This window comes from Aethalodelphis obliquidens, unplaced genomic scaffold (assembly GCF_003676395.1).
Source record: "Aethalodelphis obliquidens isolate GAN/ISIS:26980383/991018 unplaced genomic scaffold, ASM367639v1 scaffold14, whole genome shotgun sequence".
NCBI classification, from domain to species: domain Eukaryota; kingdom Metazoa; phylum Chordata; class Mammalia; order Artiodactyla; family Delphinidae; genus Aethalodelphis; species Aethalodelphis obliquidens.
This window is the reverse complement of record NW_020837958.1, coordinates 34,649,598-34,667,066: the sequence shown is the minus strand read 5'-3', so window position 1 is coordinate 34,667,066 and position 17,469 is coordinate 34,649,598. Positions and strand designations below refer to the sequence as shown.

Below are 17,469 nucleotides of genomic sequence, written 5' to 3'. Positions count from 1 at the left end.
TTTTAGAAATCCAGAGGGGGAAGCTGTTGTTAGTCTGAATCCCTCCTCCTTTGAACATCCCCTCCCCTTTTTGCAGCCATCTTCATAGGCTGGGTATAATCCCAACAGGCAAGTCAACTACAGCATGGGTAATGTATCATGGTGGTCTCTCTGAATAGCGCATAAGAATGAGCAGCAGACAGCTTCTTGCTTGACTTGCCTGAATCCTCACTCTGTCCCTATCTCTCCTGGTTCTAACCCCCTGGAATGGTGCTGCCACCTTTGATCCTCATTCGTTGCCACTCCTGATTCAGGGCTGCTGCCTGCTGTCCCCCATTTTGCACCTCGCCTGCTCCTACCAAAGATAGTTCAGGTTCTTGATGACCTCCACTGCCTCAGATGGAAGCTCTCAGCAGGCCTGAGCATTCATTCTACAGAGTCCAGGTCCTGCCCCATCATGAGAGTCTGCTGGGGAGAGAGGGGACATGGATTTTCTCCCTTAACCTGCTCTGCAGGTCGACAGTTAGGAATGGAGCCTTGTTGGGAAAAAGGGGTTGGTGTGTCCAAAGGCAGGACTGGAAGGGAGAATTTCAGTGCGCTTCTCACTCAGGGTATCAGATGACCATTTCTGGAGAAATTCAGAGACCATGGACTAGACACTATGACTTTAGGGACTTGGTAAAATTCTGTAGCCTCGGTTACTTCCACGTGGTTGTTAGTTTGTCACCCCTTTACAATGTCCCTGTAGTGATCAAGAAAACAAAGAAACAGACAAAAGCACCCTACACAACATGAAGAACTTGTTAGCTTTTCCCGGGGTGAGGTGGCAAAGTGAGGAATTGTCTCGCAAACGTCAAGATTAATGGGGGGAGAGTCACTGAACGACAGGTTGGTGGTTGCATATTCTGAGAGGTGAGGAAAACAGGCTGAGTCTGGGGGTGGGGAGCTGGGAGTTTGTCTGTACTAAAAAAGGGGCCCAACACAGACATTCCTTGCCAGGCCAAGCCAAACTATTCTAACATCAATGAAAAATGAAGGACTAAAGCTGTCTCAAGGCAAGGAAGAAGGAAGAATAGAGGTGTATGTTTTACCAAATGAGGAAAGACACGTGGGGAAAGTTCTGAGAGGTGGCAGCTGTGATCCAGATGTTTTCCAGCAAGCAAATGAAAGAACTGGAAAAGCAAGTTATAAACTCCTCTGAGTATGTAGAAATAGCCTGCCTTGCTTTGGCTGAGGATAAAAAGACCTGCAAATTGCATAGGTGCCTAGAAAAGGTAGGCGTAGCAGACACTGTTTGTTGCAAATTCAATACTCACTCTTCCTCCTACTTCCTAAAAGCAACGTGATTTTGCTCATGAATTTACTCTTCTTCATGGAGCCATTTTGGTCAATGGGAAGCTGACACGCTCTTCCCATCTCTAGGGCATAGTTTAAGCCCATGATGACAATCTCATTCCTAAAGCCTGTGATTGGTTTAGAAAGGGAGCGTGTTCCAAATTTGCTAACAAGATAAGAAGGAAGACTGAAAAAAGATTTCTGAGTTCATTCCTAAGAAAGAAACATGGAAAGAGATGGTCCCTTTCTTCCTGTAGATGTTGTCATGTCTGGATGAAATACCTGGAAGTAGTAGCCATTTGCCACAAACCTGCTGATGAAGTCAACATACAAAGTGGGCAGAGAAAAGGAAATTGTAGAGGTTGAGCTGAGGCCTTGCTGTACCACATCTGGAAAAGTCTCATCTGTGGACCTACTATTTAAACCCCTTTGAGTTGGGGCTTTCTTGTATCTGTAGCCCAAAGGATCCCATTGAATACAGAAGGCTTCTGTCCCCTCTGGCCTCTTCTGGGACGGAGGCACACTTGGACTCAGCTGCAGCATCTTCCTGGTCCAGGAATTTTGCAAACTGGGTCTGAAATCTTTGTGGGTCTCAGAGTCCCATTCATTTCCCCTAGAACTTAATTTGCTTTCCATCGCATTTGGGGAGTGAGGTTGGGAGGAAAGGTGAGTTGGGGAAATTTCCTCAGAGATCCCCAAAGTTAAGAGGAAAGGGGACATACTTACTTTTCCAAAAGTGCAGGCAGTGCTGAGGGGACAGGTGGGTTGCCTTTCCCATTGGGTGATTCTGACTGAATGGAAAACAGGAGACAGAGAATTGAGAATCAGCTAGGAAGGAAGAAGCCCGGGCCGACAGGTTTCCAAAGATGCTGGGGAAGGGTTGCTGCTGCTCTTCTTTCCTCTTCCCCTTCCCCAAGCTTTCTAATCTGCATCTGAGCTCAGGCACCGGCCCTTCCTCAGGCCTTCTCTGCCCTCCTTTCCTGGGTGTTCTTTCCCTCTGGGGCACAGGGAATGTGCACATTTTCCTTCTCCTCTTCCAAGTTTTCTTGAATAAGGGAAAGAGTTTACATATTGAGGCTCCATTCTGGAGGGGAGCCATCAGTTTCTCTCTATTCCCTGTTTACTGACTTGGACTAAATACCAGGGAGGCTCCTACCAAATGCAGGTCCCAAGGCCCCTGGGATGGATTCACACAAGCCCATCACTGCCCTCGAGATACAGTTCCAAGCACAACTCTCAGGAGATACCTGCCATTACTAAAAGCTCAAGGCATCAGAAATTTCTTTATAATAAATTCCCCAGGAATACCACGTTGTTTTGCTGCAATGGATTTGGTTTAAACAATGGCTTTCAACTCTGCCTGCATGTTAGAATCGCCTGGGGGATATTTTCTTAAAGTACTGATCCAATCCACAATCTTGGGTTGGGGCCTAGGCATTGAATGTTTTAGAAGTACCCTATGTGATTTTAATGGATAGCCCTGATTGCTAACCCCTAGTCTAAAGGAATATATATATTTGGAAGCCACATTATACATTTAGTATAGAATGGGAAATAGTCCCTGTTAAAACCACTAACTAGCTCTTCTAAGAGTTTTAGGTAGGTTTAACCAGATTCACAAAGTTCTGGAATCTAGAAAATATTTTGTTTATAGGAATAGTCTTTGTTTTAAAAAAAATTGAAGCAGATTTTTTTTTCTGATTATAAGTAATACATTCTTACTCTAGAAATAGAGGCATCAAGAAAATTAAAATCACCTGTGATTTTACCATTGCCCAGAGCTAACCATTATTAGTAGTTTTACTTACATTCTTTCAGAATTTTCTGTTTACACACAGAAAAACACTCTTTCTTAAACTGCAAAACAGAGTTATGCAGTATATACTGGGGTTTTGCTTTTTGTTAATAATAAATTATGGACTTTTTTCATGTCGATAAATAAAATTTTATATTTGAATCATATATTTAGCAGCTGCATAGAAACCCCTTATTGAGCTTTTCATAATTTATTAAACCAATCTCTTATTAATGGGAATTCTGCTTATTTCCAATTTTTCAATGTTGTAAACAATGCTGCAATGAATCAAAGCAGGGTAACGTTGGGTTTAAGAACTCAGGCTCTGGAATCAGAGGGCCTAGGGTTCAAAGCTCAGCTTACCAAGTACTCCATAATGCAATCTTCAGCTGCTTAAACCCACTGCAGAGTGGAGGGTTCTGGTTTAAGCATGAAAAGACATACGCTTTGCAAGGAACACTCTCTGAGCTGCCAGCACCTTGCTCAAGGACACTGAGTCTTCTCAGGGCAGTATAAGACCTGGGGCCTGGTCTGTACTGAGGCTTCTGAACCCATAGCCCAGAATCTGTGCTTGGAATTTCCTCTCCTTGTTGACCCTACCCCATCCAGGTCACCCCCATAGTTGTGAGCCTGAGGCCCAGGAGGCAAGCATTATCATACTCACCAGGGCTGGTAAGGAGGGGATGGGAGATGAGCTGGGTGACGGGCCAGGCAGGTTCAGGATATTAAACTTGGGCACCACGGCAACGCTGACCCTCCGGCGGGGCATGTTCTGTGGGAAGAGAAGGGATCAGGCCCACTGTCATGGAGGGGGCAGCACCCAAAGTTCAGAAAGGCCTGGGAAATGCCTACTAATTCCAAATGTTGTGTTCAATGGATATCCTGGTTTTAGGGTAGTGATGGTGCTGGGGGTTGGTGTAGAGAGAGTGGCCAAAATTAACAATTTTTTTTTTATTAGTGATGAGTGATTTCTCAACATGTTCTGATTTTAATTTCTCAGATCCTGAAGAGATGGAACAGAAATGACGCCCAGTCATTGGACAGTGTATGAAACCCTGGGTAGTGTATGAAAATGATCTATGGCAATACCAAAGTTTGTGCATCATTTCATGTTCATTAGAGATGGTGCAGTACTGGAAGCCACGAGCAAGGGAAGGTTGGAGGATGAGCTAGCAAGGTTCGGAAGCTGAATGAGAGACTGTCCAGAGGTTCTTTTGCACCTGTGGATCCAAGAATGACTGATTTCCTGGCTGACTGTGGAAACTTCTGTCTTTCTTTCCCCAGTATTCCTTGAACATGCATACCTTTCCCAGCGAGAGGGACATGGACCGTGCTGTGCGAGGGACCCCATCTTCTGCAGCAGGAGGGAACAGAGAAGAACCCAGGTTAGTTCTCAGAGTAGGCTCCAGCAGAAAGCAGATAGCAGAAACTAAGCCAAGGTATCTATGGGCCAGAACTGACCCTCAAGGGATGTCCCAAGGGCCTAGGTGCAGAGGTCACTGAATTTGACACTTGACCTTTTGAAACAATCATCTGCAGAGTGGGTTTTTTTTGGACACAGCCTTCATCCTAACTCCTCTGGGCACTATGAGAATCCCTAGTCTTGCACCTCTGGCCTCCACCTCACACCACCACACGGTCTCTGGGTTATGCCGTGGAGAGTATGTGAAGATTCCTCGTAGCAATACCAGGGCTTATTGGGTCATTTCTTGCTCATTCAAGGAATGTACAGTCATGGAAATTATGAGCAAGGAAGGTGTGGTGTCAATAAAAAATGGAAACGTGTTGACAACAGTAATTTCAGTATGTCATCTACAAAATAATTCAGAACAAAAGAAACTAGCACCCCTGGGTTTTCTTCTCCTTAGTACATATATTAAGTAATATGTAAAATATGTAAAATTCATGTAAAATATTTAGCACCACACCTGGATAATACTACCACTAGAAAACACCAGTATGTGTAGAGAAAGGTTTTTGACAGCTCAATTCAGTTTGATTCAGTTTGACCAGTACCATCTAGTCTGTATAGCTGTCTATTCCTCATATTCATGTACTTTAGGTGTTTCTCTTGAAAAGCACATAACTAACACTTTTTCTTAATCTAATCTGAGGTTTTCTATTAACCAACAAGTCTAAGTTGTTTATATTTCTTGTGATTGATATATTTCTACCATCTCATTTTGTAGTTTATGTTTCCTTCATTAATTGAATTTTTTCTAACCTTCCCTCCCCCCCCAAATTGGTTTGGAATTTATATATTTTAGTTGTAATCTTTAGTGTGCCCCCTTAAACTTTTAACATGTTACATGACATTAGATTTTAAATGAATCAAGATCTCTATCCTTTTCCTGAATCAACCTTAAAAAAAGATCACTCCTTTGAACTTAAATTATATTGTTTTTCAGTATTTTTTAAATTAATTAATTAATTAAATTTTGTTTTTGGCTGCCTTGGGTCTTCGTTGCTGCGCATGGGCTTTCTCTAGTAGCGGCGAGTGGGGGGCCATTCTTCATCGCAGTGAGTGGGCTTCTCATTGCGGTGGCTTCTCTTGTCGCGGAGCATGGGCTCTAGGTGCACGGGCTTCAGTAGCTGTGGCATACGGACTCAGTAGTTGTGGCACATGGGCTCAGTAGTTGTGGCTCACGGGCTCTAGAGCACAGGCTCAGTAGTTGTGGCGCACAGGCTTAGTTACTCCGCAGCATGTGGGATCTTCCCCGACCAGGGCTCATACCCATGTCCCCTGCATTGGCAGGCGGATTCTTAACCACTGTGCCACAAGGGAAGTCCCTGTTTTTCAGTATTTTTATTTTACTTTGTTTTTGAAATCCCAAATTATGATGATTGTTGTTTTACACAGTGAATGCTTATTTAGATTTACCCACATGTTTACAAATGTCTTTGATCACCATCCCTTCTTGCTTCTGACTTTCTTTTGATCTCAATTTTATTTTTCCCTAAGCACATCCTTTAGTTGTTCTTTTAGCAAGGATCTGTGAGAGGTAAACTTTCTCAGTTGTTGCCATAAAATGTTTTTACAAAGCCCTCAAGCTTGTATGATAATTTAGTTGGTAGTATTATCTCCAGGTTGACAGTTATTTTCTCTCAGCTCTTTGGACAATACTTCATTGTCTCCTGGTCCTATTATTGGTCTTGGAAATTGCCATCCCTTTGTGAATAATCCGTCTTCTCTCTGGTTATTTTTAAGAACTGCACTTTGTCCTTGGGGTTCTAAAGTTTCTCTCTGATGTGTTTTTATTTCTTTTGCTTGGGAGTCTCTGTACTTCCTAAATGCAAGGATTCATGTCTTTCTTTAGTTCTGGAAAATTCTCAGATCCTGGGAAATTCCTTTGAATATTTTCTCTCCCTTATTCTCTCATTATGGATCTCCTAATGAAAGTATTTCGAAGTTTCTCATTCTATATCCCGTATCACATTTCTTTCATATTTAAATTAATTTATCCCTCTGAACTGAATTTTGGGTGACTTCTTCAAATCTGTCTTCTAGTTGACAAATTTTTTCCTCAGCTGTTCCTAATCTGATGTAAATGTTGTACCAATCAGGATAAGCTAGGCTATGCTACAATAATAAACAACCCCAAAGCCTTAGTGGGTTATAACAACTAAGAGTTATTTCTTGCTTTTGCTACATGTCCATTTGCTTATGAGCTGGCAGCAGGCTCTGCTCTGCATCCCCTCACTCAAGACTCAGGCTGATGGAGCTTCTACTATTTTGGAGCAGTAATGGTTGTCATGTCTGGAGAAAGAAACATAAGGCAAGTGGCACACTAGTTCTTATGGACCTCAGCTCAAATGCGACACATGTCCCTCCACTGACATTTAATGCCAAATCACATGGCCTCACCTAACTTCAAGGGGATGGAGAAGAAGTGTGCCCATCTGAATGGGCACATTCAGGAGGAGGAGATCTGAATATTGAGGAATAGCTTCAATTCTAATAACTACCACTCCTAAACAACTGAGTTTTTCATTTCCACGCCTCTATTCCTCACTTCTAGGATTCTATTTTATTCTTTTTTTGACGGTTGTACTCTTCTATTCTCATATTTCTGAATTGTTCTTTTATGCCTTTAATAATTTTACCCATATCTTTAAAAAATGTATCAGGTTGTTTTATTATCTGCTATCTTTAGCATATAATCCTGTGGTTTGGGTGTCTGATGATTCTTGCTTGTGGTAGATTGTTTTCCTATTTTATAATTCTATATTGTAAACTCATCTTCTGTGAAGCTTTACTTAGAGGATCCTGTGTCTCCTGGGCGCAGGGTGTGTCTCTCCAGAGCGACTTATGTTTGTTTCCGCGGTGTTCCTAGCAGCACCATTGTGATGTTCTTTTCAGAGTCTCTGCATATTGCATCATCACTTTTGTTATGGCATGTACTTTGTGGGCATGCACTTTTCCTATGAGGAAGGAGAAAGTGTTTTTTTCTTACTAGAGCCCAGGGTGAAACAGACAAACTTCCTTGATTTGTTCCATTGTGAGTTGGTGAGTATTCCACAGATGCAGTCCTTGGAAAGTCTTAACTTTCTATGGGAGGCTCAGAGTCAACTCTCTGCCTTGGGTGTCCGAGGCCTCATCTCAGATTGCATGTGAGTGCAAAAGCCCAGAGCCCAGATAGCTGAGGCTGACTCTTATCCTCAAGGAAAGCTGCAGGGTCAGCTTGGTTTCAGTTCTCTTTTCTTTTCTTGTATCTGAGTATTTCAATTTCTTTTCTTGTGGAGTCAGCTATTCTTTTAGACTAATGTTTGCTTCACTTTATCCAGCAGAAATTTCTAAGTATTTGTAGTCAAAGGATTTTCAAGTTTTCCAGTCAGCCAAAACAGCAGAACCAGAAAATATTCTTTGTGTATGAAGAGTTCATACAGTTAATAAAATACCAATGTCACAAGTGGGCAAAGAATTAGAGAATTTACACAAGTAGAAATACAAATGCCCAAGAAACATTTGAAAAGGTCAAGAAATACAAATTAAAACTATGGGAAGAGATACGATATTGGCCCATCAAAGTCAAAAATATTTTCAAAAAGAAAAGCCAAGAATGTCCACGGCACAATGAATTGAGCATCACCGTTACCCATTAAATGGAAATATCAATGGGTTATTTGGAAATAATTTGCTTTAAGAGCCTTATATGACATATATACACTAATATGTATAAAATAGATAACTAATAAGAACCTGCTGTATAAAGAAAAAAAAAGATTAGTGACATAAACTCTGAATCTGTCTGTCATCAGAATTCCCCGTTAAAATGCAAATCCACCTGATAGAGGGAATGATTGTTCTTTATTAATCACAGAAAACTGAGCATATATTAGTTTGTCACCATTAAATATAGAGAGCAAATATACAAGGAATTGAACACAAAACTGGGGCATTTTTTACAGTAGAACGGACAAAGGTAAGATTTCAGGGATATATTTCAGTCAAGGGACAGCATGAGGGTTTCTAAGTGGGAAAAGATGCCTTGAGAACAAACCTCACTTGTTTCCCATTTTTTAAAGGTAAACCTGGAGTACTATGACTAGAGAGAATCTATGAGATATTTATATTGACTCTTGATTAATTTCTTCTAAAAGCTAGGCATTGCAATGACACTACTTTATTGATGATTCTGGTCACAACTCCTGCCAACTGAAGTTTGTGTTTTTTTCCCTCTCTGGATATTTGGTAAAACTGACTTTTCCCCTAAAGCTCCCCAGTGACTATTCAATTCTCTGTTTCAGTTTGTTTAATAAAGATCTTATTTATACAGAAAAAAAAGGAGCCTTCTACATATTCCTTTCCCCTGAGCTAGTGTTTACACTTCTGGAAATCTACCTTAAGGAAATAATCCAAAATGCAGGCAATCAGCATGTTTCATATTCAGAAAAAAAAATAGATTTTTTTTTCTTCTGAATGTGTATCACCTTTCTTGAAATCAGAGATTTTTTTTTTCACTGTAGTCTTCAGGCACAGACAAAGACTGCATATATGACAAAGAAGTCATATAAAAGCTTAAAGAACAACCACCATCAGGGAATGGTCACAGAGTATCTGATGGGCACATCTGGCCCCTCCGCACCAGCCCAAGCTGAGGTGTAGCTTGGAAAAACAGTGGAGTGGGAACAGATGTGTGAAAACTACCCATTCACCGTTCAACACTCCACTACCGGCTCCCATCTGATTGTAAGCACTTTCTCAGGCCCCCAGACTGAACGTGGGACTCTGCCATGTGCGCCCATAAAATCTGCTTACATCTATCACAGCACTGCCTACACTGCCTTGCCCTCACCACAGGTTGGGAACTCCTCTGGGCCGGGGGCTGGGTACACTTCACCTCTGTATTCCAGTATCACGTGGGCACACCGGAGATGCTCAATAAACACCTGTAGAATGAATGGATGAGACTCACGGGCAACTGTGCTCATTCCATAAATCGTGGGTAAGGTGGTTCACAGGAGACCCTGCACCTTGCAGGACAATATTGTAAGAGTGCCCGTGTTAGGATTTCTTTGGTGGTAGCTTCTCCAACTTCCAACACTGACAGAGAGAGATTTCTTAGAGGCCCAGATGCATGTGGGTCAGGAGCCTTGCTGCCAAGACCAAAGCAGACGGTCTGGAGCATGTGTACACTGCCTTTGGACCCTGGGAAGCGTCACTGATATTCCCCAGGAAACTTGTGAAACCTCCTGTTTATAAAGGTTTCTCCATCTGTTATACTTTGTGTACTTTCCCTCCTTCTGCTCTTGGTAACACGGATGTTTGCATTCCAACAGGGATTCCTGTTGCTAAAAGGTCTGTTTTCTCCTGCTAACACCACACCTCATCAGTCAGAGCCCAAACCCTGGCAAGCTCCCAAGGAGAGATACTGGTCCACAGCACCGTCCTCCTCCTCCTGGACTGCGGCAGAGCCTCCTAACGCGTCTCTCCATCCCTCAGTGTCCACACTCTCCTAATGCATCGTCCACTCTGAAGTCAGCAATCTTCTAAAAATAAAATCTGACTATGTCAGCTGGTGTAAACCCACCGGTGTCTCCTCACTGCCTGGAGGACAAAGACCCAGATTGTTCACAGGGCCTGGCATGTGGCCCTGGTCTAACAAGTCTTACCTTCAACATGTCATTGTCACGCTCCAACACCCCAAACCACAGCAGACTGTTTGTTTCATAGTCTTCTCAGCCCAACCTCCACGCCTTTGCACATGCTATTTCCTCCACTTGGGGTGTATTTCCCCCTTTAGCCTGGAGAACTCCTACTTTTACTTTAAAACACTGCAACTCTCCTACTGTATAGCACAGGGAACTATATTCAATGGTCTGTGATACAATGTTCACTGCAGCACTATTTACAATAGCCAGGACATGGAAGCAACCTAAATGTCCATCGACATATGAATAGATGAAGAAGATGTGGCACATATATACAATGGAATATTACTCGGCCATAAAAAGGAACGAAATTGAGTTATTTGTAGTGAGGTGGATGGACCTAGAGTCTGTCATACCGAGTGAGCTAAGTCAGAAAGAGAAAAACAAATACCGTATGCTAACACATATATATGGAATCTAAAAAAAAAAAAAAAAACAGGTCAGGAAGAACCTAGGGGCAGGACAGGAATAAAGACGCAGACGTGGAGAATGGACTTGAGGACACGGGTAGGGGGAAGCGTAAGCTGGGAAGAAGTGAGAGAGTGGCATGGACATATATACACTACCAATGTAAAACCGATAGCTAGTGGGAAGCAGCTGCATAGCACAGGGAGATCAGCTTGGTGCTTTGTGACCACCTAGAGGGGTGGGATAGGGAAGGTGGGAAGGAGACGCAAGAGGGGAGAGATATGGGGATATATGTATATGTATAGCTGATTCACTTTGTTATAAAGCAGAAACTAACACACCATTGTAAAGCAATTATACTCCAATAAAGATGTTAAAAAAATTATAAATAAATAAATAACAATGATATTCTCCTGAAAAAAAAAAGTCTGTGATAGACCATAACAGAAAAGAATATGAAAAGGAATGTATATATATGTATAACTGAGTCACTTTGCTGTACAGCAGTAATTAACACAACATTGTAAATCAACTATACTTCAATAAAAAACAAAACAAAACAAAACCACAGCAACTCAATATCAGGTGGAACCAGATGGCCCTTCCTCTGTGCTTCTATAGCAATCTGTATAGAACTTCTTTTAAAAAGAGTATTTATTTAAAGCATTTGTCTTGCCCACGAGTCTAAAAGTTATCTCAGCAGTATCTCCTTTACCCAGGCTCTCACTCCACCCCTCTGCCCAGACTCCATCTCTCACCTGCATTACTATAATAGTCGCTTTGTGGGTTTCCCTGTCTCTGGCTTTACCCCAGTCATGTAATTGCCACATCACTGCCAGAGGGAATCTTCTAAACTATATATGATCATGTCATTTCCCTGATTAAAATCTTTGGTTGGATCCCTAATGCTTTCCAGGATAAAGTGCAATTTCCTTAGCATGTGCTGCCCAAAGTGGGGACCCCAAAGCACAAAGGTTGTAAGGTTTGGGGTGTGCCACTCTCACAAAGGAGGTTGAATTCTTGCAGCCTATGGGCTTTGCATCAGTGATCAGCTTCTCTGGTTACTTTTATTAGGAGTTGCTTGGGGGCCATTCATGCTTTCTGGTTCCAGGCCCCCAAGCTCACAGGAACAGTGACTGTGAGGCCCTGTGGGCAGCCTTGGGCCAGGCAGCAAGCTTTGCTCACCCTAACACAGGTCCTGGGGCTGTCCCATAGGTATGATGCTAGCCTGGATCCATCAGGGACCCAATATTACAGGGCCAAGGTTGGGGGTGGGCAGGAACCCAGTTTCTTACCAGAGGGGCCACAGCTGCGGCTTGAATTCTGATTTGCAAGTTTTTTAAACTCCATGAGCTCTGCATGGTCCTTCTCATACGTCCTCTTCAGGTTCTCCACATACTGCATCATCACTTCTGTTGCTTTCGACATGCGCTTTTCCTACAGGGAAGAAGAGTGTGAACACACAGGGCATTTGGATGAAAAGCTCATCAGCACTGTTTGTTCTGAGCCAAGCTCTGGGCTGGGGGACTTGAAAGGATACAAGGACCAATCAGACGTGACTCTGCCCTCTAAGAGTTTGCTGTCGGGGATGTGAGTTGAGACAGGGGCTCAGGCACCTGCACTCAGGGATAACAAGGACGAGCCCAGCCACAAAGCCTCAGGAGATGAGAGGGAGCAGAGTCATCCCTGCTTGCAGAGAATGGGTCAGGGGAGGCTTCTTGAGACGAAGTGAAGTGCTGTAGCGTCTGGGCACATAGCTATGGGCAGGAGAGACAAAGAGCATTAGCCGGGGAACTCCAAGAGCCAAGGTCCAGAGGCAGGACATCACAAGGCTTCTATCGAGGTAAGGATTTCCCCTCCAGACAGGATCCTTTGCAGAGTGAAAGGGGATGCCATCACGAATTATGCTGGGACAATAAACATATACCAGAATTGTCTGGAAAGCCAGGAAAGCACAGGTCATCCTACTCATGTAGGAATCAGCAAATGGCTGGGTTTGTTTGCAAGAAGAAAAGGTGAGTTAGGGCTGGGTTGTGAAGGACCTTGAATGCTAGACTAAGGAATTTGGACTTATTCTGAAGGAAGAGGGGAGCCATCGAATGTCTTAAAGTAAGGGAGTGTCATAATCAGGTCGCCAGTGGAGACTGGACTGAAGGGTGCGAGACTGGTGGCAGCAAGAGCAACAAGAGAAGAGAGGATGAGTGCCTGAACCAGTCCAGTGGAACCAGAGAAGACAGTGAGGACAGAGACACGGAAGCCACTTGGAGAAGGGTGAAGGCTGGAGTGAGCCGTGCGTGGGTTGAGAAACACTTTCACGAGGGCTGTGCAAAATGGGGAAGAGTTTTCTCTACTGACACCCCGTGCATCCCTCAGAGATCCTTGCCCGCGGCCTGCCTGTCCACAGAGGGACACGCTCAGTGACTGTCCCCTGGACAAAGTCCCCACAACCCTGAGCTGAGACCAGCCACTTCCCTAAAGCCCTCCCTTTGGTGCTGCTCCCAGCTGGAGTGGCTTCCTGGGTGCTGCTGCTGAGTTGGGTGCCCTTTCGCCGGAAGCACACGGGTGGGACAACCCCGTGGCTTGTCCTTCCTTCATTCTATGAGAACTGCCCAGGGCTGGGCCCCAGGAACACCCCTGTCATGCAAACCACGCAGCAGGACATGGGTCCACAGTGACAGCAACAGTGATAACAACATCCAGGTGCTTTACAAGTGGCACAGTGCCCTGTATGGCAGGTACTGTCAGCATCCGCATTTTACGGTTGGAGAAGCTGGAGCACAGAGGCCCAAGGCCACACAGTGAATCCTTGTGGAGCCAGGATGAGAACTCAGGCAGTCTGACCCCACAACACCATGCTGGATCAGGGTGGCACCCTGAGTGCCTCATGACTTCAAAGTGGCTGCGAGGGGGCCAGACTTGGGCCTGCACCCCAGTTTTGCCCCACGCTAGTGCTATTACCTTTCTGAGACTTCACGTCTTCATCAGGGGATAAGATTACTTACTTTACAGAGTTGCTGGGAGGATTAATGAAACAAAGCAGTTTTTCCTAAAGCACATTTTGCCAAATACTAGTTCCCTGGGAGTTGAATAGGTATTTTGTGGGAACAAGAAGGGGGAAGCGATTCTTTACTCAAATACATTTGAGAAATACGTCGGTAATGTTAAACAGACTTTTTCATTACAGGACTTCTCAAAGCCTTGCTTATGCCAACATACATTAGAAGTCTCCAAGAAAGGAAGGTAGTATGCAGCAGTTCTCAAATGTAGGTATCCACAGAAAGCTTTTACTGGGGAGCACCTCAAGAATATAGTGGTCCATCAAAAATACACTGAGACGACTATGATTATGGACGTAGGATGTCTGGCACAGAGGAAGCCATCCATAAGCAGTATCTGTAGTTGCCACTGCTTACATCCCTGCTCCAGTTACTGCAGACAGAGCAGAGCTCACCTGGCGGACGGCCCCCACCATCTCGGCTCGGCTGGAGAGGCGGGCAGCCAGGCGGTGCAGGACAGCGATGTCCTCCAGCAGCTTCTGGTAGGTCTCCCGGTGCTCACAGTGGTGCCAGAGTGAAGCTGAGGACTGAGGAGGGAGAAGGAACATCACATGGGGTCCTCACAGACCAAGACTTGACCAGGGCTGTCACAAGACAGGCCCTGGCCCCATCCTGGCCGAGAGGAGGGGCCTCGGCAGGGCCCAGGCGATGGCTACTTCTGGGATTGGAGAAGCCCAATGTGGACACTCTGTAGCTGGCTGGCCTGAAGGAAGGGAATCACTTCCAGGTCTCTGGTCCCCAGGGTGCTCCCTTTGCCATCCCAGGTCATCCAGCCCCCTCCTAAGAGGCTGCCAAGGGCTCAGAGGCCTTAACCACAGCCCTGAGGTAACCAAGCCTTTGGGATCTCGGCCTCAGCTCCGCCCAGCTCTGAGGAAGACGGCCTGGCTCAGGGCCTTGACCCCATTTCTCACTTCAGGAGACTCTACTTGGTGACTGAGAAAAGCAGGAGAGCCGGCACAGCCCTTGGGGAAAGTGTCTCCTGCAAGGATTCCCCAATCAGGCTCCACAATTACCGTAATGGAAGCTTTGAAGTGTTCCAGTTCCTTCTCTGTGTTCTCCTCTGTCAGGTTGCGTTCCCTTTCCGCCTGGTTAATTCTAGATTCTAGGGTGTAGCTGTCATTTCTAAAGGCCAAGGACAGTTGTACAAACACGTTCTGTTGGGAACAAGAGTGTTGGAGAGGTGCTAGGAGGAGTTAGTGCTGGGAGCAAGGCTGCTGGTGGAGTTTTTGCTCAAGGATTTTAAATCAGCTCCTGGAACCAGCCCCCAAAGCAGCCAAGAACAAGTGAAACTCTCCCTTAATGAAGTAAACTGCACAAAAGATGGCGAAATAGTAACCTGAGGTCCAGGCTAGGGCCTTCCCAGGACCAGAAGACCAAACACATTTTACTGAAAAAGAATAAGAGAATAACACTTTGCTTTTTCTGAATGTCAAGAAAATAACATCCTGTATATGGGTTTAGATAAACTCAGGCCAACACAGCTGATTGCGAAAGCAGTTTGGATTCGTGCTAGGATTTATGGCATGCGGGTTCTGGAGATTTCACATGAAACCACTGTATTTCAAGAAACCCCACTTGAGATGTAGGCCTGTTGACTCAGAGCAAACCTCAACCAGCATCTTATCTGAATATTCCAAATCCTACGCTGAAAGCAGCTTTTACAAGCTGCCAGGAGATTAAACAAAGCCAAGTATGATCCTGTTAGGAGAAGCTTTCTGGAACAAATATTCCATGCCAAAAATGCAGCCTGCATGAATGAACTTTGAAAGGTGGTGTTGATCAGACATGGAATTCCTGGTCTAATAGGAAACTACTGGGGAGGAGAAATAGACAGATGGACTCTACACAGGAAGGAAGCAGTGGCCTTCATTTTTACAGCCCTCATTTACCTTGCCTGTGTCAAGTGGTAGAAGATTTACACCCTTAGGGTGAGTTGACTCTGCCTGAGCATCTGAAGTTCATGTAACATGGCCCACGGGGGGCAGACATCTCCAGACGGAGAACTGAAGACCCTGAACTGCTCGATGATGATGATGATGAGGGCCACATTGAAAGCTACTCCCTGTTGAGTATCTGCTATACGCCAGCACTGGCAGGAGTTTTACGCACCTTAGCTTGTTTAATCCCTCAACAATCCTCTGCCATAGGAACTGTTATGTCCACTTTATGGGTAAAGAGACCGAGAGCAGAGAGGTCATTAACTTGTTCAAGGTGTCACAAGGGAGTAGCAGAGCCAGAATTCAGCCTCAGACGATTTTATTCCAAAGCCTGTGCTCCTCTCACCATGCTGAGCACAGATTGTGTCAGCACACACCTGAGGACAGGAGCGCACCCTTAACCAAAGTGCCCGCGGCCATCACCACCAGCGTCAGCGGGTGGGGATTCTCTGTCTTGCCCAAGCCTCAGTCAAGTTTATCAATAATGCTCAATATTTAGTTCTCTATAACTGGGTTATCCCCTTAATGGCAGTGATATAAAGAGCCCTGAAGTCAGTCAGAACACTTGACTCCAAATGCTGATTCTGCTAAGCACTGGGTCTGGGATCTCAGATAACTTATTTAATCCCTCAGTTTCCTCCTTTGTTCTGCTACCTGCTCTACCTGTTTCTCAGAGCTGATGGGGGGGTCAGCTGAAAGGATGGATATGTGTGTGCCAAAGACTGTGAGTTCTACGTCTGTGTGCCAGGTAATTGTTACTATCTGTGCCAGATATTTTACACAGTCCATCTCCCTGTGCTTATGTGGTCCACCGGGTCTCAGTAAGTGTATGTTCGTTTTCTTGTTATCAAGGGTAAACTGTAAAATCTTCCATCCTCCCAACCCGGAGTGAAGTATTCTGGAATCATCCATGTTCTTGCTCCCTTCCTTCTATCAATTCCAATGTAATTGTCATGGAAACAAACTACTGCTGGTGCCGGAGGTCCTCACTGTCTCACCTCCGATGCATTCTCTTTGACCATGTACCCCTTCGACAGAACGAAATGCAAATTCCTCTCAGCTCACTCACCAGCCCCATTGGGACAGCTTCTCTACAGAGACAAGGAGGCCCCGAGGAGAATCATGGGAGAATCAGGGAAGGTGGGAGAGCTGACAGCATAGCCACCACCTTGGCTGAGCTGGCTTCCTTACGTCTGAAACCCTCAGAAGGAAAGCACCTTCTTCCTCCAGATCAAAGTCTGAAACGTGAAATCTGACCATCTTTTAATAATTTTGAAATAAATTTGATTCAGTTCTGCAGCCTCCCAGCTGCTCTGTGTATCTAAGTCATACTTTTAAAGAAAACAAACAACCGTTGAAGAAATGTGGAACTTCCAGCTACTGTCTCACCCCTGACGAAATTCGTCAAAATCTTCCATTAACTGGAGTGGTGGTCGGGGGCTTGGTAGCTCAACAGGGCTGATCACGATGCCCATATTCCCCCCATGGCCACTCATTCTCATGTTTGTATAAAAATGTCAGGAGCAGAGGCTGGAGAAGGAAATGTTCTGAATGAACCCACTCAAGCTCAAGTACTCAATTTCATAAAACGCTGGAGTTACTTACCTCAACTTCCTTTTCAGTGAGTGGAGGGGCACTGTGAAAAAGAAAAGACATGCAAATGAACTTTATCCAACCTTTGAAATAAACCAAAAGGTGCCTTTGAACAGCATGCAGACCAGGTGTTTCCAGGAATTAGAGTAAGCAGGGCTGGCGAGATGGAAAAGATGCAGGGTACCCTTTGTGTGAGTTCTGTAACACGTGAGAT

The 17,469-nt window shown here is 44.7% G+C and overlaps 1 protein-coding gene across 18 annotated transcripts in view; it reads right to left on the bottom strand.

Moving 5' to 3' along the window:
* The window catches only part of IRAG1 (inositol 1,4,5-triphosphate receptor associated 1), a 164,449-nt gene that overhangs the window by 16,774 nt on the left and 130,206 nt on the right, over positions 1-17,469 (bottom strand). For 17 of the 18 annotated variants that reach the window (XR_003434539.1, XR_003434537.1, XR_003434538.1 and 14 more), the window contains 7 exons: positions 17,268-17,298; positions 14,739-14,879; positions 14,121-14,252; positions 11,965-12,106; positions 4,414-4,463; positions 3,774-3,881; positions 2,041-2,105 (listed from right to left, as the gene is read on the bottom strand). Coding sequence is in view for 14 of the 18 variants with exons in the window: in XM_027115394.1 (XP_026971195.1) it covers positions 2,041-2,105; positions 3,774-3,881; positions 4,414-4,463; positions 11,965-12,106; positions 14,121-14,252; positions 14,739-14,879; positions 17,268-17,298 (669 nt within the window). In the remaining 4 variants the exon portion in view is untranslated. The remainder of the gene's footprint in view (positions 1-2,040; positions 2,106-3,773; positions 3,882-4,413; positions 4,464-11,964; positions 12,107-14,120; positions 14,253-14,738; positions 14,880-17,267; positions 17,299-17,469) is intronic. The other variant, XM_027115388.1, reaches the window with a different exon arrangement.